The sequence below is a fragment of the Notamacropus eugenii genome, chromosome X (assembly GCF_028372415.1).
Source record: "Notamacropus eugenii isolate mMacEug1 chromosome X, mMacEug1.pri_v2, whole genome shotgun sequence".
In the NCBI taxonomy this organism is placed as follows: domain Eukaryota; kingdom Metazoa; phylum Chordata; class Mammalia; order Diprotodontia; family Macropodidae; genus Notamacropus; species Notamacropus eugenii.
In genome coordinates, this window is record NC_092879.1 from 66,641,872 (window position 1) to 66,668,337 (window position 26,466).

Here is a 26,466-nt window from a genome sequence, read left to right on the forward strand (position 1 = left end):
AAAAGGGAGGGGAGGCATGTTTCTAGAAATGTCTGTGAAAGAAAAAGAGAATTCAAAGATAAGTTGTTATTGTTATTTTTAAATTGGAATTCTTGAGTTCTCCATTGATCTGACCCAGTGCAAGAGTCCAGGAAGGAGCCTTCCCTCTGCTTGCCCCCCACCCCGACACCCCCCTCAAGATGGAAGTGTCCAAAACTACTTCTAGCTTTGGAGACCAGACCACTTTGACACTAGCAACCATGGTCTCTGAGCGGGAGGATGCCATGATGGAGGCAGTGGCCCAACTCCAGGCAGGGCTGTTCTGGCTCCCGCATCCAAAGAAGGTGTTGATATATATGAAAAGGCTTAATGATCTACCAATGACTGTGGATGTTCTGGCAGAGACCGACATTTACAGGACTGTGAACAGTTTGTGTAAATATGAAGAGGTGGGTGCCATAGCTCGGAATTTAGTGAGGCGATGGAAAAATCTAATCCCCATCGATGAAGTCTCTGACTCTGACTCGGTCTTAGATTGGGGGGAGCAGTACCCTGAGAGGAGTAGTTCCAGGAAGCGGCCCCATGATATTTCCTCCAAGGAGGGTGACTTCCAAAAAACTTGGAAATGTTTGTACAACCAGTCACAGAGCCCAGATTTTAGAGGTAAAAAACAACTGAAGCTCTGGTTGCCCGAGAGAAGCCTCAGCATATCACTTGATCATGAGAGAAGAGAAGAAAGAAAACAACGTAATCAAATTTTATCGTTAGATCGTCCAGGCAGTGGCCGAGTTCAATCACAGCCTTCCACCAGCCTTCAACAGGTCAACGTAGGCTATTCCAGTCACCAGGAAGAGAGGGATCTGAAATTTGGTAAACGCTCAGGCCTCCACATTCAAGACAAAGTAAAGGCTGTCCAAGAGATTCTAAGTGAATTGTCCCAGGTTAAACCTAGGCCTTTTAATGAGAAGACAGAACACAGAGTATTATATCAGAAAGAAAAATATCAAGTGGACTTTGAAGAACAGAAGAAAAATTTTGCTTTGAGCAAAGAAAAATTTTCTAATGTTTCATCCAGAGAGGTGTGCCAGAGACCACCCTACAGAACTGACACAAAGGAGAAACGGAAGGGTGCTACCAGGAGATACAAGTATAAGGAGAGCTGCAGTGTCAAAAAGCATTTTCCTTCTTTTATAAAACACATTGCAAAAACAAAACACCTGGATACTCCAGAATCAAAAGTGGAAAAACCCCAACTAAATAGGAACTTGTTGGATGGAGGGAAAAGGCTCAAAGACAAGGGAGTGTCTTCCAATGTACAGACCCAGGAGGGGAAATACAAATCCCCAAACTCCCACAAAAGCACAGCGAGTTATCTTCTGGAGTCTGGGGAGCCAGAACCATTTAACAGAGATGAACAGCCTACCACATCTTGTGGTTCTCGTTTCACCTATGCCTGGCAGCCACAAATGAAAAAGAATGTAAAAATTCCAACTGTAGTTCATGAAGACAAAGGTCACATTAAAGAAAACAGTGCCAGAACTGATAGTAAAAGCCCAAATTCAGTTCAAAAGCTGCCTGAGATGAATGATGGCAAACCAGAAAAACAACCATCTGGAGCTATGTTGGCCGAAGTGAAAAATATGTCCACTCATGTTACACCACTCTTAGACAATATCATCTTGCCTATAGTACCAGCAAGTCATCAGATCCCATCTTGTGGAACACCTCTCCCCTGGAAACTAAAGAAAAGAACCTCCTACCATGAAGAAGAAGGAGTTGGATTTATAGGACGAAGAATTAATTCAAAGATGCAAGTTTACTCAGGATCCAAATGTGGTTACCAACAAAAATTAATATCGCTCCACCAGCATTGTATCAGGGTCCTCAATAACCATCTAGATTCCATCTTTGATATTGGAAATGTACCCTATACAGTGCTGGAGCCAGTTCTGGAGAAATGTACACCTAAACAACTGCAAAGAATTGAGGAATACAACCATCTATTAATTGAGAATACCAGTCAATTATGGAAAATTCATTGTTATCGAGATTTTAAAAAGGAAATACCAGATGAAGTTGAGTCCTGGAGGGAGCTATACTTTGAACTTCAGGAAATCCGAGAGCAGCGACTGCTGTTTTTAACAGAGAATATCCGATTGGCTCATGCCAGTAAACCCAAAGGCCGCCGGACAATGTTGGCCTTTGTCAATTCCGTGGTCAAACCACCTTGGGATGTAAGAAAGAGGCAGGTAAAATTTGGTACTGGTAGAGTAGGTGTTCCTAAAATGATTAAGATCAAGCCTGCCCTAGCCACCCCAGCCACCCACTACAGTGGCAGTAATGTACAACCATATGCTGGCCCTAGTACTAGTGGTACTAAGTCAAAATCATCATTTGGTAGCATTGGTTCTTGTGGTTCTAGAAAAACAGTTGCAAACCAACCTGCCCCAATGATGGCCAAAACTGTCAAGGCATTCAAAAATCGATTCTTCCACTGATAGGCCTATCTTCAAAGTGAGAATAGGGGCAAAGTGGAGCATTTGTGAAATTAATAAAGCAGCTTTGAATCTTTCACTCCCTGAAGGTTGTCATTGTCAAATGAATGTCTTGAACTTGCCCATGGATTGATAGCTTTGTGGGTTTTTTTTTTAGTTTAGCCCCTATAGGGCCTGTATTTAATGCCTGTCTCCTTAACTGAGGAATATTTTAGCCATTTTAGGAAATAGATGAAAGCTTGAGCTTCTGGAGGATATGAATTTCAGTTCAACCTTGTAAGCTACAAAAACTGTTTTAGCTAAGAGATATTATCCTGGTTTGTAAAATGGCCCCCCAAAATTAGAGTTTATGGAAGATGAGATTTCCTTCTTAAACTGGTAGATCAGGGAAAATCCATAGATAATGTGGATTTTAGCCAAACATTTGACAGCCTGTAATGCTAGTCACCTGGACAAGATGGAGTTTTATGAGCTAGAAGATAATTAATTTTGGTGAATTTAAAATTGGTTGACTAGCAGGGTCCAAAGAAATGTCATTAATGTTTTGATGTTAGATTATAAGGAGGTCTCTTCTCAAGTGTTCCAGAGATTTGTGCTTGCCCCCGTGTTTCTAAACATTTTTACCATCTTAGATAAAGCCATAGTTTGCATCTGTATGCAATTTTCATTGAGCTTGGAAGGACAGATAACATTTCCAATGGGCAGCATCAGGAGTTAAAGAGACCCTGCCGGATTAGAATATTGGGATGGATTCAATAAGATGAAATTTACCAGGAATGAATAATTCCAAAGTATTTATAAAATTATATTAATAATTTACCATAAATGACACTATATTTATAAAATACGTGAAATTTATGATACTATATAAAATAATGTTTGTTATATAATAGATATTAACACTCCCCCCCAAAAAAACTCATACAATCTTGGATTGCATTAAAAGAAGTCTAGTATCTAGGACTAGGGAGGTATCAATTCTACTGCCAACTGCCTTGGTCATTCCATATCTTGATTATTGCCACCATTTAAGGACACTGAGAAGTTGGAGAGTTCTTGTGCCATTTGCAGACTTGGTAACGGGGCCATTTATACCTAGAATAACATGGTCTACATTCATAATGGAAGGAAATGTTAAGTTTCAGTTAGAAGGCAGTTAAAATAACAATTGTAATTGTTTTCTCATCTAAGTTCACAGACCCCCGGAACGGTTCATAGATGCTACGACCAGCTATATAGACACATCTTGTGAAAACTTTTGAAGAACATATTATTAAGTAAATGGTTAGTGAACTGATAGAAGAGGAAATAGTGATTACAGAGAGCCAACGTGGCTTCATCTAGGACACATCATATTACCCTAAGCTTATTTCCTTTGTCAATAGGCTTACTAAACTAGCCGATCAAGCAGACACTCTGTTTATAGGTTGCCTATATTTTGGTGAAGTGTCTCATTATTCTTTAGATAAAGTGTCTCATGTTATCCTTGTGAAAACTACAGAGATATGAAGGCTAGAAGATAGAATAATTAGATAAAGCCAGAGATGGTTAAATGTCTGCAATCAAAACGCAGTCATTTGTAGTGTATATTAACTTGTATGGAGTCGGCAAATGGCACAAGAACTCGCCAACTTCTCAGTGTCCTTAAGTGGTGGCAATAATCAAGATATGGTATGACCAAGGCAGTTGGCAGTGGAATTAATACCTCCCTAGTCCTAGACACTAGACTTCTTTTAATAAGTGACGTCTTCACAGTTATGTCCCCAGCCCTCTGTGCCAACCCCTGTGCTTGTTAACACTTTTAACCAATGAGGAAGATAAATACATAAATCAGGGGTGGGGAACCTGTGGCCTCTAGGCCTTTAGGTGAGGCCTTTTGACTGAGTCCAAGTTTTACAGAATAGATCCTTCTGTTAAGGGTTTAAAGGGCTGCACCTGATGATCTAGAGGACCACATGTGGCCTCAAGGTCCCAGGTTTCCCCTTCCCCCCACATAAATACACTCTTATCAAGCCTTCAGATGATCTAAAGCTAGGAAGTGTAGCTAAGATGCTAAATTATAGTTAAACTCTAAAACTATCTCAGCAGGATAGAACATTGGGCTGAATCTAGTATGATTAAATTCAGTACAGAAAAATGGCTTATTTGGGGATTCAAGAAAGCAATATCAAGTTTAAAATGGAGAGGGAAGGCATTGTGACATAAAAGTTTACCTGAGTAAGATCTGGGGGGTTTAGTGGACTGAAAACAGTTTTCTATGAGAGAATACAGCAATTTGGCAAACATTGCAAATAAGTTTTCTGGTTAGACCATAGATTTTCCCGCGTTTAGTGTTCATTTGCCATTATTTTTATAACTGTCTTAAGGAGGTCTGTTCTGAACATATTTCAGGTTATTATGATGATCTCTCAGCTGATAGGGCAGGCTGCCAGACAGGGAATGCCATTTTGAGTAATGACTAATGACTCTCCCCTTCACCCCTTAATAACAGATTTGGGGGGAGTTTTGCAAAAAGAAATCCTGAAGGTTTTTGGTGATCAATTTCAGTTCACATCCACCAACAAATGTATCTACTGGCTCCATCTTTTGACGTTGTGGTCTACTGCTTCCTAGACACCCTTTTATCCCTTTACCTGTGTGACACTGCACTCTCCTGATGTCCTCCATACCTCTTTGTCTATCCTCTGTCTCATTTGTAGGTTCTTTATCCTCTTCTTGCTCCTTGAATGGGAGTGGTCCCCGAGGTTCTGTTTTTTCCCCTTCAATCACTCTTTTCCTTGGTCATCTCACCCATTTCCATGACTTCAATTCTGACTTCTATGGCCATAGCTCCTAAGTCTCTATCTCCACACTTGCATTCTTCTCAGATATCCAGTCTTATACTTCTTTGGTTGGATGGAGATCTCAGCACCTTCAATGCCATCTGTCTGAACTTGTACTCCTATATCCTTCCAATAAAATGTGCCCCTTCTGCTAGGTTCTTTAATTCTGTTGCTAGTATAGCCATTTTTCTAGTCATCCAGGCTTATAACCTAGGTCTCATCTTTGACCCTTCTCTCTCCTTTACCCCATACATCTCATTAAGTCCCAACGCTTCTTGTCCCCTCCTCTCAACTCCTATGACATCACCCTTGTTTAGTCCTCCATACATAAAATATTTTGTTAGCCTCATAATTGGGTTTTCTACCTTCAATTATTAGACCCTGTCCTTCCTTTACACCCTGCCATCCCAGTGAGAGTACTCAAAAATCTCTTCAGTTCTTATATTTAAAAAAAAGCCTTCAGTCTATCCCCATGGACTTGCAAGTAAAGCATTATGCCCAGGTCTTGGCATTTAAGGTCCTTCAACCTTATTGTATACTATTTCCCTGCCTAAACTGCTTTCTCTGGCATACTTTCTGTTGGGATTAAACTGGCATACCCTCTATTCTCATCGTCTCTTCTGCATGCCTCTGGCCATGGATCTTTTCCCCCATTCCCACCTCCATCTATTGATGCCCCTCCATTCCTTGATGGCTCACCTCCTGCACAAAACTTTCCTCAACTGTTCTGCCTCCATCCTTTCCCCCTTTAAAAAATGACTAATCCCTTCTCAGTTTCTCCTGCTACTTTGCTTAGCTCTGTTCCTTGTATCATAGTTATATGCACAAGTAACCACCCCCCAAAAATTAGATTGAGTAGGGTTTGCATTATATACGCCTTTGTATCCCCAGGGCACTACACAGTACCATTCACTCAATAGGGGCTAAGCAAATATTTAGTTAATGAGTACTTGAGAAAAAAAAACTAATACCTGCGGGTAGAAGGGATTGTGGAGGCAAAGTTTGTACAGACAATATTTTTTCTCTATTATTGTGCAATTGAGTGGCTGACCTCTGTAAGTTCAATCTTGGCATCTATAACTCTCTGTTCTTTTTCCACCACAACTAATTAATTTTTAATGCAAGTAATAGCTTTACTTCTCTGCTATGTCCCTGAGAGCACACAGCTTAATGACACTGAATACTCAGTGTTCCCTGGTAAAAGATCATCTTAATGCTTGTTTGGGCTAATGCAGCTTGTGGTTCAAATGGAATTCTCTTTGGATGAGATTCTTCCACTCAGGGAAGGAGGGGCAACTCAGCTTCTCTCTTAACTGGCAATCCTACATAATGGCCTCAATCAACCTCTTTCTCTTTATATCAAAGCAAAGTCTGTCATAAGTCATGCCCATCATGCCTTTGAGTAAATGTGTTCATTTCCTAAGATGCTTAATTCTGTGTGACCCTGGGTAAGCCCCTTACCTGCTCTGAGCCTCACTTTTCTCTTCTACAAAATGAGATGGCTAGACTTTTGATGGTATTACACATCCTCTTCCAACTCTGTCACATTTCCAGTTATGTGGTTCTGTGTTAGCTTGTTTGTCTAGGTTGGTGATACATGCTGGTTGAAGTAAGTACGCTGTACTATATAATTTGAGAGTCCTTTGTTTTACTCCTAGCTCTGATATTGCTTTGCTGTATCATTTGGGGAAAATCACTTTCTCTTCCTGAGCCTCAATTTTTTTTTTCCATCTGGAAAACGAGGGAGCTAGACTAGGTCGTCTCTAAGATCTCTTCCAACTCTAAAATCTGTGCATTTATAAGTGTGTGTGTGTGTGTGTGTGTGTGTGTGTGTGTGTGTGGTCTCAAAAGTCTTAGTGGAGTATAAAGTTATTAAAGTTTAAAAATTGACTAAGACTTTTGGAGAGTAAAAAGGAGAGAGAGAAAAGAGAGAAAGAGAGAGAGAGAGAGAGAGAGAGAGAGAGAGAGAGAGAGAGAGAGAGAGAGAGAGAGAGAGAGAGTCACCCAGTCACTCAAATGCAATCGGGATCCAAGTAGTTTATATGTAGTGTCCCCTAAACCAGGGGGAGTTCTTTATCATAGAGCAAATAGCACTAGCTTATGTTTAGGGTTTTATGACTGTGAAATGGACAAGACACACAGGATTTCTATACAACACTGAAACAACATGACAATTCAGTAAAAACCAGAATCCAGTCAAACCAGTTACTTGGCTTTGGGCTGAACAAAGGCCACACAGGTAGATTGAATTTTAATATTTTTATGAATATTTTATGTCAAGTATATATGTCTCCATCCTAGTTATTCCAAGGGGGCATTTTTATGGAAGAAGTCATGTCCTACTGTTCATGCTTAGAAATAATAACAATACTTATTAATGACAATAATGATAAGGATGATAAATATTAATATATAAATGATAATTCCTATTTATCATCCATGCTATGAAGAGGGGAGGGGCAACAGCAAAATAGGTGATGTAGAGTGGACACATTTGTGTGTCCTGAAACAATTATGATAGCTATAAAGACCTACTAGGAACCACGAAATGGATTTAGAGGATGTAACTGGAAAAAGTTTCCCTCTGTTTTGAAGTACATGAAATAGCTAAAATCCAAGCATAGACTCAAAAGGCCATCCATGGGAAACATACATATTAATTTAGTGGATAATACACTAGCGAAAACATCACACAAACATTTGAGTCATGAAAATGTTTGGGGAACGAAAAAGCATTAAGTGCCTACTATGTGCAAAACACTATGGTAAGGAGATAGGAAGTTTAGATTAAACAACCTATAGTTTATGGTCTGATCACCCACTGTTGTCTGTAAGTATAGGTGAATTTATCTAATTAGCTAGATAATATGCTCGTTAATTGAAATAACATTTTAATATAGAGAAGGTACAGAGTATGTAAGAAGAACATTGCTTTGGAGTCAGAATACGTAAGTTCAAATTTTAATTCTACAACTTGTCATGTGACTCTGGCACACTTCATCTTTGTGGGTCTCCATTTCCTCATTTGTAAAGTAAGGATATTGGACTAAAAGTGGTATTGAAGGTCCCTTCTACCTCTAAGTCTTGTAATTGTACAATCCTACACTTGGGGGGGCACCAGGTAAATTGTGGTGGGGACGGGAGTAGGAAAGCCAAGGGCAAGAAAGGTCTGGAATGTGGAACATTGTTTGAAAAAGTACAGGTCAGGCAGTGTGGGTGAGGCCCTTGATATTGGGGGGTTGGGAGTGACAGCATGCAGTTCTTGGGCTCCTTGAGAAGGGGAGAAAGACATAGAAAATGAGACTGATTATACCTTCTACCAAATTTTGCACTGGGCTGGCCTTGCCTACCAAAGCAGCTATGAAATTAGCATCCACTGAGATGCAAAGAACTAAGCTAACATTGAAGGTGTCAACACCTTCTTTAGATTCTATTCCTTCTTTGGATATCTTTTCATCACAAATACTGGCAAATTTATTTTCTTACCTTAGTGTATATTCCAAAGAGATGTTTGTAAAGTGAGGTTTAACTAAAAGAGAAGTGTTTAGTTGCATGTAGTCGGTATACTTTTTAGGGTCCCCCCACCTCCCCCAAATTTCAGACATACTATGTACATCCTTAGAAAATGGATGTAAAATATCTGTATCAACATGGATATTTTTCAACTTTCTGTCATGAAGCTGTGGATCTTTCCAAGGAAGAGTCTCCATAGGCTTTTGCTCAACTTGCTTGGTCTTCATCTGCAAAATCCCAAGGATTCTCCTCTAGTAAATTTTATTTCTAGGCCAGTGCCATAGAGGGCTTTTGAACAAGGGAGAACACTTGAAGTGAGTATGCCAGCCAGCCAGCCTATTTAGACAGGCCTGTTTGAAGTCAGAAAATTCCTCACCTTGAACTTGTGCCTAATGACTTTAAGGACTTGTGAGAAATGGCAGCCATGGGGAGAACTTAGACTTGAATGACACAACCAGATTATAGCATTATATTCCTCACTGACAAATATCTTCCTCTGTTTGTATTTGTCTAGATGTCCTCATTCGCAGACAACTGAATCTGAACCATAGTTTAAGCAGGATAATCGATTTAAATACCACTGGTTATCATTTGGCTTTCCATCAGAGCCCTGTCCCTAAACAGGTCTGGTTCAATAATTTGGTTGGATTCAGCAAGCACTTTTGACATGCTTATTCTGCTGTAGGTACAGAGCTCAGCCCTATGGATACAACACAAATGCAAGAGTCCCCGAGTAAAACTTGGCGATTCCTTCCCTTGTTGTTCCATTGATTCTTGTGGTCTGAACTTTGCCACTTACTCAGGTGGTTTGTGGGCCATTTTTTTTCCTGCACAGTCTTAGAGTATGTGATTCAGGCTTTCTTTTCCACACTGTCTCTCAGGAAGACCCATAAGTCTCTGGCTGTCTCTTTGCATCACATCTTCAAGTTGTCTCTTCTTGTCTGGTAGAACTCACACTTGTTGGTTGAAGATGGTTTGACTTTTATTTTGTTCCATTAAATTTCCTTCTGTTTATTTTTACATTTTACTTCATTTGTCGTCTTTTTCTTGAATCTAGTGGAATGGAGAGCGTTCCTGTCTTTCTACTTTCCTACTATCTGGTTGGACTTAATGGTGCCTTCCTTAGGGACTCTCATTTTTGTCCTTGTTTCTTTGCTGTCTTCTTCCCTTATGGATTTAATCATTTTTCTGAACCATTCCAGAGGTGCTTGGAGCTGCTCCATTATCATTTGAGGAGACCTTGTGGAATTAATTGTTTTGTCTTCACTTTCCCCAGGACCTTTTGACTCAGTGTCCTTTATTGTAAAGTATTTGTTCACAGATTCATCTATTATATTTGTATCCCCAGGACCTAGCACAATGTATGGCACACAATGGGGACTTAACAGGTAACTGAGATGAATGTTTTATCAAATGCCTACTCATTTCTCCTTCTCAGAGAGCGTCTATCTCAATCACTCTGCTGATTTTTCGGTGGTGTCCCTATTGCAAAGGTGCACACTACCACCCAACTTTTCCCTTCCCTTCCCTTTCATACTGCTGGTTGTGTGGGCTCCTGCAGCCCTTTTTGCCTATGCTCTGTCCTTTCAGACCCTCAGACTTGGAAAAGGTTTGTTTTCCTCAGAGAGTAAAGGTGGCATGTTGGAACAATGCTGCAAGGAGGTTCTTTGTGGCCAAGGTGGTGGGTTTATTCCCCGCTTTTACCAGACCCATTCTTTTGGGGCTTCACTGTCCTTTCAGTAACTGGTGTCCTTTAGCTCCTAGACTGGCCTAGCCCTGGTGGCTGATCCCCTAGGACAGTGTTAGGAAAGCTGCTCTTGAGAAGTCTTTGCTCTTCATCCTTTTCTCCCTCCTCTTCTATATTAATTATGTTTTCATCTTCATTAAGTTCATGGTTTCTTCCTTTTCCATTTCCTTGTCTCCAGATTCAATGTATCGCAACAGCCATCTTCCTTCCTCCTTCCCTGGTCTTGGCACTGGTCTGATTGGCTCAACTTGGTCCGAGAACCCAGTTTCCTCCCACCCAAATGCAAATAGAAACTTAGCTCCAAAAATGGGAGGATCGGAATGGAAACTAAGTGATGGAGCCAAAACATGGTCTGTGGAAACAACTCTGGGAGTAGAAGGTCCTTCGTGAAAATAAAACGTCGCGCCCCCCACCCCCCCTGCGAATAGTGGCAAACATGAAGCTCATAGGGGAACCCAGAACACAGCCAGAGCTGAGGTCATCAGTGTCTGCCAAGGCTGGTGGTAGAAACTTGCCCCTAAGCTGGTAGCACTCAGCTTAACAAGCTGCAGCTGGTTAGGTCGGTCTTCAGCTCTTCTCTTCTGCAAGATTCTGGAAGTTTCCCTCATTGTTCTGTTTCTTGTTATTGCTGAGTCCTCTTGATAAAGGGACTCATATTGTTGGATGTAGTGGGGGAGAAGGGTTCCCCACCCTTGGAAACTTCTCACCTCACTATCATGCCATGATGTTGAATCTGGGGAGGAAGATAAGAAAATTAATGATGATCATGACAATAATTGCATTTGTATACTGTTTTAAGATCTGTAAAGCACTTTAAATGTTATCTCATTTAATCCTCATAGCAAGACTGTGAAGTAAGTGTTATTATTATTCCCTATTCCATAGATGAGGGAACAGAGGCTGAGAGAGGTTAAGTCCCACAGTAAGTGTGAGTTCAGGATCAAATTCAGGTCTTCCTGACTCCAAGTCCAACCCACTAGCATCACTGCTCCATGTAGTGGCTGCATGATGCTGAAAATGCTAGGTTGCTTACCTATTGAGAACTCCCTGCTTTTGGAGGATTACATTTTCAGAAGAGAAACCAAAGCTGTGGCCATAGCTCTTAGCCTCATTGCATAAGACAGACACAGTTCTGAATGAAATTGGAGAGAGGGTCTTTCCCCCAAGAAGGAGTGAACCAGAAGTGGCTCCCTGACCACTTTTTTTCTCAACTCCCCTGGCTAGTATTAGGGCTGAATCATTTGTTATTGGTATTTAGGCAACTATCCAGGCAGTATAGATCCTCAAATGGAACATTTGGGGAGAAAACCCATAACTGCCTGTCATTAACGATGCATTAAGGGCATTATTTTTCAAATATATTTGGGAACAATGCCTTAAAAGAATAGAGCAGTTTGTCTAGACTGACAGACCCTCCCAATAGCATCCAAGTTTAATTAATAGAATCGTTTTCTATTTGTGCCCTTAGGTGATATTACCATAAAGAAAGCAATTTTGAAAATGGAATAAATAAATAAAGATGTATCTCTGCCTCTTGGAGCTTCAGTGATCTGGACTGCTCCACTAACTACAGGCAAAAAACTAATCCAGAGATTCCCTGCTGGGCTGCCTTCCTTCATGCTTTTCTGCTCTATAGTCAATACTCCTGCCTAGGTCTTATTTTGTGAACAGGTGTGCCATTTTTATGGCTAATTGTAAAGAGATGGAGGTAGGAGATTCGTCATTCCTTGGCCTTTGGGTTCTCCAAGCATTGATTCCAACTCTTCCCCTTTAGTAGACTTCCAAGTAACACTTGTTATAAGTTGGTGAAGGGGAGGGAGAGTTCGAAAGTCTAGGGCAAATCTACACAGAATGGTCTCAGGTGGAGCTTTTGGTCATATCTACTGGTCATAGTCTAGTCATCTGAGAGTCAACTAAGTCTCTCCTATCAACCTGTCTGCCACATATATGGAAACATAGTTGAGGGGTCACATCAAGTGTTACAGTTCTGTAACAGCTGTTTGTACTATAAATATGATCACCAGTCCTTTATTTCACTGCTTTTTTTCTCATTTCACTTTCTTATGGTGGTAACAAAGTCCTCCTCATTCACTAGTTGGGAAATTATGGGTAAAATGGATATTTGTAAATTTTTTATTCAAGAAATGTGTACCTTAAGTGTAAATACCTCACCTGGCTCTACATCTGGATTCTTCTTAGAACAACCTGAAGATAAGAAGAGGATTTTCTAGGTAATAAGATACTCAACTATAGCCCTTTAATCATTTTCTTTTTACCTGACAGTCAGAAGGATTGGATTTTGAAGGTAATTGCACAAAGATAAAAAAATAGATTGTCCTGTTCATATCTCTGCAAGTATACCTAAATAATCCCTAGCATTAATATTTAATATTTTATTTATTTTTAATTAATTAATTTATTTCTATTTATTTATTATTTATTTTAAGATCTGTTTCCTTAAAATTATAGATATTCATATATATGTATGTATATATGTATAGTTGTAGATAATGAGCTTCTATTTCTTGCTTGCCTAGTATTTCTTGAAATGCTTTGCTATTTTGGGGAAATATGGAAGGCAGAGACAAGGAGTGATTGACTATGGTCGGCCAAAGTGGTGCCCAAGCTCTCAAAGGAACCCTTACGCTTCTAAGAAGAGAATTCTCACATTATGGAGAAGTTGCTGTTGAGGTCTTACCTTCATTCAATCAATCAGTCAATCAACAAACATTCTCAAATGCCAACATATGAGTTCTAGACCCTTACCTCCCGAAAGTGCTGGGATGCTGAATTTCTCAGTTTTGTTTCCTGAATCTCCTTTCTGTAGCCTCTTTTTTAAGCTTTGGTTGTGAATTGAAGTCTGAGAATACAAGATATGACAGAATACAAAGCTATGTAACTGCTTTTTAAGCAAAAGTGTTGGAACTTAGATATTCAAATGAGTCTTCTTAAGAAACTACAGACCTCTTAAGAAAAGTTTTATTGATCGCTTTTGTCTTTTTTCTCTCATACCCATTCCTATCCTCCCCCCGTAGCCACCACAGAAACCTCCATTTCACAAAGGAAAAAAGTGATTCAACACAGTAACCACATCTGTCACTATATACAAAGATCCACACCTGATGTCCCCTACCTTCCCACTGAAAAGAGGAAAGTGTGTTTCATCAGTTCGGTGGAACCAAAACTGATCATAGGTTACATATTTCTTCCAACGAGACACTCATCACTGAAAATAGCTTTGGGAACTCCTCTATGAGACATCTTCTGGTGGATTTAATTTTATTGAATAACCTTGAATTTATTATGGGTCACTTGTAGTCTATGTTTATAGTTTATGCTTTAATTCCCACAAAATTTCTTTGTTGTGTTAACAGTTACATAATGTGTCATGCCTCATTAGAAAATATGTGATTTACGCTCGTTTTCCCATGACAACTGCTAACTTTATTCTGCAAATGAGAATGAAAATTGAGAAGCAAAAGAATATTAGTGATAGTATTGTAAAGCGAATTATTACATGTAAATATTTCCACTTACATTTTTCATAGATGTTTCTAGCACCTTCTTGGCATTTGCACAGGGAGGAAAGAGATGAGTTGGACAGCATGATGAAGAACAATTCCAAAAAATTAACTATGGTTCTTTCCAATAGTACTTTCCTTTTCAAGTCCCATTTTCAGTTGGCCATCTGCTTCCTTCCAGCTGAGGATATATTCCAAAAAGTGTCTACAACTTTAGAGAGAGATGCAGACTTGTCATGGTTCCCACATAGACTATTCTTTTTTTTTTTTTTGTATTTTTTTTCTCTAATTTGCTGTGCTCATAGACTGTGGTATTTTCACCATAGGGGTCCAGGAAATATTTTATTATTCACATTCTAGATGAGGCGTTGCGGCCTCGAGGGCAGATGTGGTCCTCTAGGTTCTCAAGTGCCACCCTTTGACTACGTCCAAGTTTTACAAAACAAATCCTTTTATTAAGGGGATTTGTTCTGTGAAGTTTGGATTCAATCAAAGGGCAGCACTTGATCTAGAAGGCCAAGTGTGGCCTTGAGGTCACAGGTTCCCCACCCCTGTCTAGATATTGGGGTGAATACATGATTTGTAATTAATAATACTGTAGTCACCGAACCTGCTGGCCATAAGTAATGCAGGACTGATACCATCATGTGATGTAATCTCCACAGATGCTTACCATCCTGTGATTGAAACTGGCAATTTCGTATGCCCAAATTTGTTGTTAGATATTGACAGATCAAATGGTATGCACTTAAAAAAAATATCGCCATGCCACACATAGGATAAAATGTGAAATCCTGTGCTTAGCATTTAGAGCCCTTCACAAACTGTCCCCTCTTTATCTTTGTATCTCCTCCACACACCTTACAATCTGGCCATAGTGGGTGACTTACTCTTTATACATGATGTTAACCCACCCATTTCTAAACCATTACACTGGCTGTCCCCCAAGCTAAGATTTCTCTCCCTCTTCTACTTCTTAGAGTCCCTGACTTCCTGCAAGCCTCAACTTCATTGCATTTTTATGAGAGACCTTTCATAGTCTCCTCAGATGCTAATGCCTTTCCCTACTGACATTACCTTTTATCTTTTCTGTGTCCTATATGTACCTATTTATGTATATATCGTGTCTGCATTTGACTGTAAGCTCCTTGAGGACATGGAATGCTGTTTTTGTTGTCCCCTCAGAACCTAGCATAGTGCCCAGCACATAGTGAATATGTCATAAATGCTCACTGATTGATTGATTGATTGATTTGCTGAATCATCTTCTAAAGAATGTAAAAATGGTAAAGAGAGTCAAAAGATTTCTTCTGAAAGTTTTGAAGCTTGGTAAGCATTGAAAGGAGATGTCAGGAGGTCATTTATCTCCAAATTCCCGTTTAATTCATTTGTTCAAATTCAAGATGATTTTACCATTGTGAGATCCAATCCAAGTTTAGGGGACTACTAATGATTTAGTTGCCAAGACATTTTTAAAATGTATTAATCCCTGTTGTATTTTTATCATAGTAATTTCTGGATATACCTTTGTACCCCTCCCAGTCTACCACTGCTTCATTGAAAAGAGAGAGGCAAATTTCTTTATCTCTATTTTCAGTCCAAGGGTGAACATTATAATCACCTGGAATTCAGCTGTTTAAGGTGTTTCTTTTAATTACATTACTGTCATCATTGTGTATGCTTCTCTGAATTCTTCATATTCATTATTTTTTATGCACAACAATATTCGATTACATTCCCAGAACATATAGTGACCGAAGTTATCCCCAACTGTACCCTTTGCTGGAGATTTCACTTTGACTTTTGTAAAGTCACGGAGAGAGCTAAGTGTAATTAAAACTGCACCTCATGGACGATCTTTGTGTTGCTATTTTTTTATTAAAATAATTGTTTTATGACAATTAAACAATGAGAAATAGTCCTTCTTAAGGGAAGTATTGGTCCAGCCTCACTGTCTGCTCTTTACCAAGTACATACAGAAAGCTATGTTTTTCCTTTTTGTTTGTTGTACATATTTGCTAGGATATCTTCTTTCCATCTACAAGAACACTGTAAAAGGCTTACCACCAGCAAGGTGTACCCTTCCTTTCAATTCTCTTATGCTGGTATTAGAGAAACTCATCATTTTAGCCAAATAAAAATCTTTCAGGGAGATATAATGAGTCTCTCTGTGTTCTTTCCCTTTGGATAACCAAAAAGATGAGATAAAGGCAAAGAAAGGAATGCCAGTCCTCAAAGAAAATAATCCTAGCCTGCTTTCTTGTTTCCATTATGCTTTCAAATATATTTACAGTTTGTACTTGCAAAAAGTCTTTTTCATCATATGACGCATAAACATGAAAAACCCCCAGCAACGCACTTAGTGTTTGAGTCGCCTCATTGTTTGTGTTTATATTTTCTTATCCTTAGCAAGAAATGAAAAATGATTTTGCTGTGGTACTTCCCCTTACTCCTTTGCGTAGATCTCTCAGTAATGTTGATTTTTATGGGCAAAATTCGACCTAGTTGGGTAATCTCAATCACTTGGTGTCTCCTTTGGATTAACGATAATTCAAGATTAGAGAGCCTTATGTGCTGTCATGTATATTTACTTGCATACTCAAATCAAGGAGTGGAGAGGAGACTTAGAAAGATTTGAGTGTTGATTTAGCCTAGAAACAAAATCTGTGCGATACTCCTTGAGAGGTCTGAAAAGAACATCAAAGCAGGTAAGATACCATCTGCTCTTGCCCACAGTGAGTACAGGCAAGGCAATGAAAATGCTAAGAATTTCATGGTAGGTCTTTTTTTAAATTTGTTATCACATCTAGTCTCAGTCATTGCATTGGTATGTCAGCTGATACAGAGAAGGTAGGAGAAGGTGATCAAAACACAGAATGGAAAAGGCAAAGTGGGACGCCATTGGAAAGCTTTTTATGTCTTTATATTTTTATCATAAAGGTTAGTGAACATAAGAAACCAGCATGGGGTTGACATAAACCATGTCATTCATAGTGTGGGCTCCATGGAGTTCTTATTGTTCTGGTAGTTTACTAGTAGCAAGTAGCTGGGCCACAAGGGAGGCAGTGCTAATTTTCTGAAACAAGTAGATATAGAAATATCATAGCACTTTATGCTAGCATATATTTCCTTTCTTCTCTTCTTACATATGGCTTTGATTCTTCTTTTCTATGTTAATGTGACCAAAATTCCCAATGGAACCTTTGATCTCCCTCCCCTTTGATATATAATCATAACCCTTGAAAATATGATCTCCCTGGTAGGATTAGAATTTGCTCATAGCATAGGTACATCAGTCTATAACTGGAAATGATCTCCAATCCCCTTCTTTTTACACATGTGTTTTGAGACCTACAGAGATCAGCTGAGTGTTCTAAGATCACATATAGAGTAAGCAGAAGAGCTTGCTTTGAAATTCAGGTCTTCCGATTCCAAACTCCCCACTCTTGCCTCCCAGATTGCTGTTGGCCCACACAGGGATCATATCTGTAGCCACAGATTTCTAACTTACAAGATTGATTAGATGTGGTTACTAGCATCGGTTGTTCCTTCATATTGCAGTCAACACGGAATTACTTACACAGGTAAATAATCCAATAGTCTAAAACCTAGCACTGAACAGAGGATTCTATACTAATACCCATCATGTGACTCTAGAATATCAAAGAGACCATGGACCAGACCACAGCTCCTATAATATTTTGTAAAGCATTTAGCACAGTGCCTGGCACATAGTAAATGCTATATAAGTACTAACTATTACTATTATGAGTGCTAGAGAGAACTGTAGTGTGCCAGGCCTGGAGTCAGGAAGATTCTTCTTCCTGAGTTCAAATCAGACACTAGCTGTGTGACCCTGGACAAGTCACTTAACTCTGTTTACTTCAATTTCCTCATCTGTCAAATGAGTTGAAATAGGAAATGGCTAACCACTCCAGTATCTTTGCCAAGGAAACCCCTAATGGGTTTACAAAGAGTCAGGCACAACTGAAAAACAACAGCAATTATTATTATCATTCTTAAATGATATATTTAAAGTGCTATGTTGTTATTGTTTTGTTGTTTCAATCACACCTGATTCTTTGTGATCCCATTTGGAATTTTCTTGGCAGAGATACTGGAGTGGTTTGCCATTTCCTTCTCCAGCTCATTTTACAAATGAGGAAACTGAGGCAAACAGGGTGAAGTGACTTGCCCAGGGTCACACAACTAGTGAGTGTCTGAGGTTAGATCTGAACTCAGGTCTTCCTGATACTAGGCCTGGCATTCTATCCACTGTGCCAATTATGTCAATAATTAAAGATAGGGTGAAAACTGACAATTTCTCTAGGATAGACTTGGTAAAATCCTTCTGAAGAAACTTTTTACTTGACTCACATATCTTGGTTTAGATAAGATTATAATTTCAGAAATTCCATTTAGCAGGTATGAAAATGATCTGGTTTTGTGATTTATCTTTTGAATTCTACCATCTTTGTCATTTTGATAAACATACCTTAAAAATCTACCACAAAGATGAAATTTTCATTCTATCTTTAGCCTAGGCCCACATCTTGACAAGAGGAGTTGTGTTGACATCTTAGTCAAGAAAGGAGATAAATCCTCAATAGAGAAATGAGCCCCAAAATATGCACAAGTTAATGATCCAAGTTATTTTGGAATTTGTCAAATTGTAGTGTTTAAAAAAATTCAGTTTCCCTATTTCCATTGTCACCCCTTATCTTAGCCAATGAGTCCCTTCCATTTCTAAATCTGTGGCATTGTACTCTAGGTAAGCATATCCAGTTTTGAGGGTTTCTCTGGGCACCATTCATGCCTAATTGCCTAAAGACACCTTGGCCTAGAGTTATATGAATACATTTTTGGTACATTTTTTCCCCAGTGAATATAGTCTAATTTTAGTAAAGAAGCTCCCTCCTGAAGATGGACAGTTTAGAATCTCAGCCAAGTTGAATGACTTGCCCATGGCCATGTAGCTAGTATGTGTCAGAAGCACGACATAAACTGAGGCCCTCCCAATTCCAAGGCTCACCTTCTAAAAGCAGCTTTACGCTGCCTCTGCCTCACACATGGTAGACACTTGAATAACCTTTTATTGATTTGAAGGGAATCAAATTCTCGTAAAAGCCCTGGTAGAGTACCCTGAACGGATAGTATAATGGAGAATTTAATGGCAAGGTGAAGAAAGGGAGACTTCTTTGCATTGTGGTGGAAAGGATGTGTAATCAGAGGACTTGCATCCTAATCCCAGCTCTGCTCATTTACTAATGACTTTGTACAAGCCATTCCACCTCTGGACCTCTGTCTCCTTTTGTTAAAAGAAAGCTGGTGCAGATGACCTCTAAGGTCCCTTTCAACTCTTGATCTGTGATCCTATAATTCTCTTCCTGGTTGGAGGCCCAAGGACATTTCCTATAACTTACATTTATATAGGTTTTCTTATTCCAAAGGCCTTTTGCATCCATGATCACATTTGATCCTCACCTTGTGAAATTAGCAGCACAGAAAAAAATATATATGACCCCATTTTATGGATAATAAAACTAAGAACTGTAAAGATTAGGTCATGTGGCTTAATAAATGGCAGGGGTGGAAAGAGACACCATAGTCTTTGACACCAAACCCCTTCTCTTTCCACTGTGCCATATCCTCTGTCAGAAGAGCTCCTGGAGTGTGGATCATGGAAAACTGCATATGCTGGATAGAAGCCTTTTCTCTTTTATGAGAAAGAACATATGTTCTCTCTACCCTTTAAGCCAAATTTGACATGATGGCAGATATGAACCGGAGAAAAAGAAGAGTAATGAGGCATCAAAACTGGCAAAAAGAAGATTGTTCACAATTGGCTACTTCAATAAGGCTCATTTCAGTCATTCCAGTACCAAGTAGGGGAGTCAGAGAGAAGAACTCCTGATAGGAAACTTTGCCCAGAATTTATATAATCCATTTCCTGGTTTGCAGATGCAACTTCAAAGTTCTGCAAAATATATCTCATTGAGTTCTTACTCTCCCCACTTAAGGTATTTTAAGAATGGGAGTATTGAAATTGCTAATTCTTTGCTTCTTGAAAGGGAATTCTAGGCATGTTAATAAAAACTTATTTTAGTGGCCCATATATCTGGTCTGATTTGACAGACCAAAAATTAACCATATGTTTTGTAATTGACTTCTTCTCTTCATTCAAATTAGATTTATTCAGTTCCTACTGTGTGGATAACCCAGAGCTAGAAAGTGAAGGGGACAGAGAAGAAATGTAAGAATTAGGTTGGAGCTTTCAAACCAGTTAGGGAAATGAGACACCTATATGTGAAAGAGCTCACAGTTTAAGACAGTAGATGATTGAGGATTTGTATAAAAGATATCCATAGAAAAGGGAGGTCATTGTGTGTGGGAATGGTCAAGAGAGACCTCTTAAGGAAATTGCAGCTTGAAGGAGTGGTAGAAATAAGGGGAAAGGAAGGAAGGGTTTTTCTGATGCAGGGGATGACATTAGCAAAGGCTTTGAGATGGTGATAATCCTGCCATGTTCAAACATAGTAAAGACAAAGTTGAGTATCTTTACCTAGAATATAATATTTAGAATTAGAAGGAAGCTTAGCAATCATCTATTCCAACCCTGCCATTTTAGAGATGAGGAAACTGAAGCTAAAGATAGGTTAGGATGACGTGCCTAACATCACATAGCTTACTGGGGCCCTGATTTGAACTCAGATCTTCAGACTGTATATCTAGTGCCTTTTCTGTTGCTTGGAACCAGGTTACAAGCTTTTGAACCCTTGGCTGATGAGCATTTTTTTCTTAAAGACTTTTGAGCTGAGAAGTGATATAAAGACAGCCATGGAAATAAATCTGGCAGGGGTATTTAGGTTAACCTGGGGGCAGAGTACAGCTCAAATCTTTCTTCTGCTTGAGGACCAATGTACAAGTGAGGAGATTTGCCCTGAAGGGCAAGGCTCTCGATTTATGGTTCTTTGCTGGTGCAAACCAGGACCAGATTGACTTTCCCCACATGGCATCTGGCTACCTCAACTAAAGCCACCTGTTCTAACTTTCTTTGGCACTAGCTGAATGACCACTTATGGTATTGTAGAGGTGATTCAACTTAGTCTAGTCCATCAGATGTCAATTAATTACTTGCTATGTCTCAGGCATCCTGCTAGATGATGGGAATATGAGGACAAAAATAAAATCGCACCTTCCCTTGAGGATCTGATGTCAATGGAGAAGCGTGAAATCTAATATATGGATGAATAAATGTAAGATTTGGATGCTGGAGGAGGACACTATCAACTTAGCAGTTGGGGAACGCTTCATGAAATTGATAGTACCTGAGCTGAGCCTTGAGGGAAGACCACGATGTGGAGGAAAGAGTGCATTCTAAACACTGGGCAAAGTTCTTGTGAAGGTAAGTCTAGTGCAGGGAATAGTAGGCCATCTTGGCTGGAGCACAGAGTGCATGAAGGGGAGGAATGAGAAATAAGGTTGACTGGGAGAGGGGGGTTGGAGAACAGATTGTGGGCCATGAAATGCTCATGTAGGAAGTTTGCCTTTATCCTAGAAGCAGTTGGGAATCACTAAAATTTTCTGAGCATGGAAATTAAATGGTCAAAGTTGTGCTTTAGAACTGTTGGTTTGATGGCTTTATGGAAAGTAGATGAGAGAGGAGAAAGTTGGAAAGAGATAGATGTATTAAGGGCCTTTTTCAGAGGAGATTCAAGGATGAATCCAAGATTATGAAATTAGATGCCTGTGAATGTGGTGGTGCTGAAAGAGAAATAAGCAAAGTTCAGAGGAGGAGTGGTTGGGGAGGGGGGAAGATGATGAGTGATCTTTTGGATGGATTGAGCTATGAAGTCTCTATGACATCCAGCTAGAGATATCCATATTCATCAGGTTATTGGGAATGTAAGATTAGAACTTAGGAGAGATGACTACACACACACACACACACACACACACACACACATACACACACACACATATATACATATGTGTACATATATACATATATATCTTTATATATGTATATAGATACATACATGTGTATATGTATGTGTGTATATATACCTGTATGTGTGTGTGTCTATGTGTGTACAGAGACAAACTTGGAAGCTATCTGTATAGAGGTGATAAATGAATCCAAGGAGGCATATGAGGTCATGAGGTCATCAAGTGAGAAAGTAGAGTGAAACAAAAGAGGATTTGAGTAGATGCTTAGGGGACACCCATATTTAAAGGGACATGATCTAGACAAACTGACAAAGGAGAATGAGGAGTGATGGGACAGGTAAGAGGAAAGCCAGAAAAGAACAATATCATGGAAGCCATAGGAGGAGAGAATATCCTAGGGGACACAGGGGATGGGAGGTAATGTCAGTTATTTTAATTAATCTAACTTAATTAATTGAATTAAGCCACTAAAATAGGCTTTTATTAACATGCCTAGAATTCCCTTTCAAGGCAGAATAATTTAATATTTTGATAACTTGATTTCAGCAGCCAAACACTGCAGAGAGGTTAAGCATCTTATGCAGGCATGGGTTGCACCAGTTGACCACTGTAATTGATCCCTCATGAAATTCTGTGATCCACAGTTCAGATGCAGTGAGTACTTCCTGAACCCATGCATGTCATAATCCAGTCACATGAGAACTCATCATCTCCACACCCCCCGCCACTCCCCTACCCCGTTCCCCCCACCCCAGCCCTTCCCTCCTCTGAGTTTACCCCTTACAGCCAAGGGCACCACCATCCTCCCAGTCTGGCAACCTCAGTGTCATCCTTGACTTGTCACTGGCATTCACCCCATATAGCCTATCTGTTATCAATACATGTCAATTCTACAGCATCTCTCATAAATGCCTCCTTCCTCATTTCCACCTCCTGGCTTGTCTTCAAGTCCCAGCAAAAATCCTGCCTCCTACAGGAAGCCTCTCCCCATCTCCCTTCATTCTAGTGCCTTCCCTCTGTTGATTATTTCCTATTTATCCTGTATATAGTTTGTTCATACATAGAGCTTTCATGTTGTCTCTCTCACTAGATCCTGAGCTACTCTAGGGCAAATATTATCTTTTGCCTTTCTTTGTACCCCTGGAGCTTAGCACAATACCTGGCACATAGTAGGTGCTTAATAAATACTTATTGACTGATTGATCCACTGAATACCGCCTGAGTGAGCTCCCTAAAGTGCAGGTCTAAGAAACAATAGGAGAGAGAAAGGAGGAAGTAAACTGATAGAGGAACAAGAGAAGGAGAGAAGAGAGCAAAGATGGTGGATTTAGAAGGGGCTGAGGCTTGTATATTAGAGCAAAACTATTCCTTTTGTCCAGAACTCAAGCAAGTGAGAGCATTGTTGATTTCCTTCTGGGCCTCCCTGCAGTACCACTTCCTTTATGGAGCCTAGCTAAGTCCCCTCAGCCTTTAGCGATCTCTCCTCTCCATTGTCTTTTATCATGTTTATCAAGCACATATTGCAGCCCCCCTCTCTACTCCCAGCATTTAACTTCCTTAAGGACTGCTACATTTTTACCATTATACCCCAGCTCTTTGCAGTGTCTGGTACATAGTAGGCACTTAATGCATGCTTGCTGAAGTGAAAGGAATAGAATGATGGGAGCCATAGTAATTTCCCATCTTGCCTTACTGGTCCTTGAAACTTTCCAAATTTTACAAAGGGCTCAAACAACTTGAGGTGAGGGAGGGTGGGAGAATCCAGCAATTTATGTGCTCATTATTTCAACGTTACATGGGGAAAGTTTTTTTTGGTGGCTTTAATTTTCCCATGGAATTATGAAAATTTGCAAATAGTATCTGTTATTCACTTGTTTCGGTTGTGTTCAATGCTTGGTGACCCCTTTTGGAGTTTTCTTGGCAAAGATACTAAAGTGGTTTGCCATTTCCTTCTCCAGTTCATTTTACAGATGAGGAAACTGAGGCAAACAGTTAAGTGATTTGCCCAGGGTCACACTGCTACTAATGTCTGAGGCTGGATTTGAATTCAGGTCTTCCTGACCCCAGGTTCTCCCCTCCCCCCCACCACAAGAAGACCTACACTTAATAACTCACCTTTCAACAGTGTTTTCCTCACAACAACCCTGGGGAGGCAGACAGGTAGGCAGGCAAGCATTGCTTATATCTTCGTCCCCATTTTACAGAAGAGGAAGCTGTGACTGTGGGAAATTCAGACACTTGTCCGGGGTCACCCAGTGCTAAGTGTCTGAGGCAGGATTTGAACTCAGATCTCCTGACTCTAGGTCCATCACTCTATCTGTTACTTTAAAGTCTTAGCTCTATAACTATGTAAACCTGGGCAAGCCATTTCTCCTTTTTCTTTCAGCTCTTCTTCTTCCCTAAAAAAACAGGTGGTAGGTGACAGGGAAGGGGGCAGGGCTGACACAGAGGACCCAGAGCAGGAGTTCTTAAGCTGGAGTCTATGAAATGGTTGGGTTTGTTTTTAATATTTTGGTAACTTTTAGTAGAATTGATTTCTGTTGTAATCTTATGTATTTTATTTTATGCATTTAGCCACATGATCGTGAGGAGTCCATAGGTTTCACCAGACTGCTCAAAGGGTCCAAGGCCAAGAACCCAGGAAATGATAATAATGCTAATGAGAGCAACAGCAGCACGCATTTATATGGTGATTACTATGTGCCAAGCACTGTGCTGTTATGTTATTTGATCTTCACAACACCTGTGGGAGGAAGGTGCTATTATGATCTCCATTTTACAGGTGGAGAAACTGGGGCAAACAGAGGTTAAGTGACTTAGCGAGGGTCACACAGCCGGTTAGTATCTGAGACCAGATTTGAAGTCCGAGCTTTCTGACTCCAGCCCAGCCTTGTGTCCACCAGGTCACTTAGATCCCTGCCAGACCAGCCCTCTAGGAATAGATCTGTAATTGACTGAGCAGACAAGATGAATTCCTTATCCTGGGGACCCAAGGCTTCAGTAAACAGTGCCCCAGCCCTAAGAAAACTGTCCACCTTATTTTCTGGAGATGGGCATCTCTTTAAGGCCATACCTCCAAAAGATCTTCACTCTGGGATTTCCAGAGAACTTTCTCTTAGGGAATTACTTAGATCCTTAGATTAAGTGTGATAATCACCATTCATATTATTATTGGGTTCTGATATGGTCTATTCATATGTCTGTCTATATCACATTTCCCTTGGGGTGTACATTCTCCCTAATCCATTTCAAAATTAATCTCTTAAAACTCTGTCTGAAAAGCCTAATTACTATGCAAATCCCAAGATGCTTTTTTTTTTTTGGAGGTTTTGTATTACAAACCCTATATTTGTCATCCAACTCGGTTCTCATGGATTTGTTTCACATCTATGCATATTTTTGTTTGATATTAATTTATTCCCGCGGATGATGAAAAGATCTCATTTTTCAAAATATAATAAATGAGTTGTGATTAAAACAATCAATGAAAACAAAGGAGAGAAAAGCTATTTGCAATCTGGCAAATAATTTTCTCATTTTCTGAATTGAAAGCATACTGAAGTACATAAAACCTTGGAATTTTGGAAGACCCGGATTTGAGTCTCCAACATGCCACTTCCTAGCTGTGTGGCCCCAGGCAAGTCACTCAACCCACCTGGTCCTTTGTTTCCTGAAATTGGACTAGATGACCTATTAGGTCTCTTCCAGAGCTAAATCCCTGATCCTATGATCCTTTGACCTTGGAGGTCCTTCTATGACTGTTTGGATTTAGCATAACAAACTAGGTATGCCAAAATGTATGGAAAATAATGAAATGAGTGTAGACGTAGCGTTTCAGTGCAGTAATAATAATAGCTGAGATTTGCATAGCATTTTTTAAGGTCTGCAAATTGATTTCTCACTTCCTCCTCACAACCCTGTGAGATCGGGGCTATTAATAACCCCACTTTATAGATTAGGAAACTGAGGCTCAGAAAGGGTAAGTAATTTTTGTCTAGGAGGACGAACTAGAAGGTGTCTGAGTAAGATTTAACCTCAGGTTTCCCCAACTCTACGTGTAGAACCCTATCCACCATACCACAGTGTCTTGCTGAAGACGTTTACTTTTCTCTTTCTAGCGAAATTAGACATTTCTAATTTCTAATTATGAAATGAGCTCTAACGGGCTACTCCTGGTGTGAGACCTGGAACACAAGGGACGATGCTGGCCTTTATTCTGGTTACAAATGAAAGTATTGATGCCCGATTCTTCTCTATCAACGACAAGAAAATATTTAGAAGACTTGAATTTTCTCTCAGGGTCGAAGAGACCCTCTGGACAAAGAGATGGCTGAGCATCCAACACAGAAAGGAAGCCCAGGCCCCAGAGTTTTCTGCAAGGTATCAAAAGTATTATAGCTCTTCTTTCCCCAAGCTCTAGCTGGCCATTTTAGTTCAAG

The 26,466-nt window shown here is 39.8% G+C and overlaps 1 protein-coding gene across 1 annotated transcript; it reads left to right on the forward strand.

The window, feature by feature from the left end:
• The first annotated feature begins 239 nt into the window (after positions 1-239).
• Positions 240-2,546, forward strand: LOC140516473 (elongin-A-like). Its single transcript, XM_072627448.1, has one exon. The coding sequence runs from the start codon at positions 240-242 to the stop codon at positions 2,475-2,477; it is 2,238 nt and encodes a 745-aa protein (XP_072483549.1). The 3' UTR covers positions 2,478-2,546.
• The last annotated feature ends 23,920 nt before the right edge of the window (positions 2,547-26,466 follow it).

Excerpts from the sequence above, each read along its gene's own strand:
- LOC140516473 (XM_072627448.1), top strand. The coding sequence starts at position 240 with ATGGTCTCTGAGCGGGAGGATGCCATGATGGAGGCAGTGGCCCAACTC.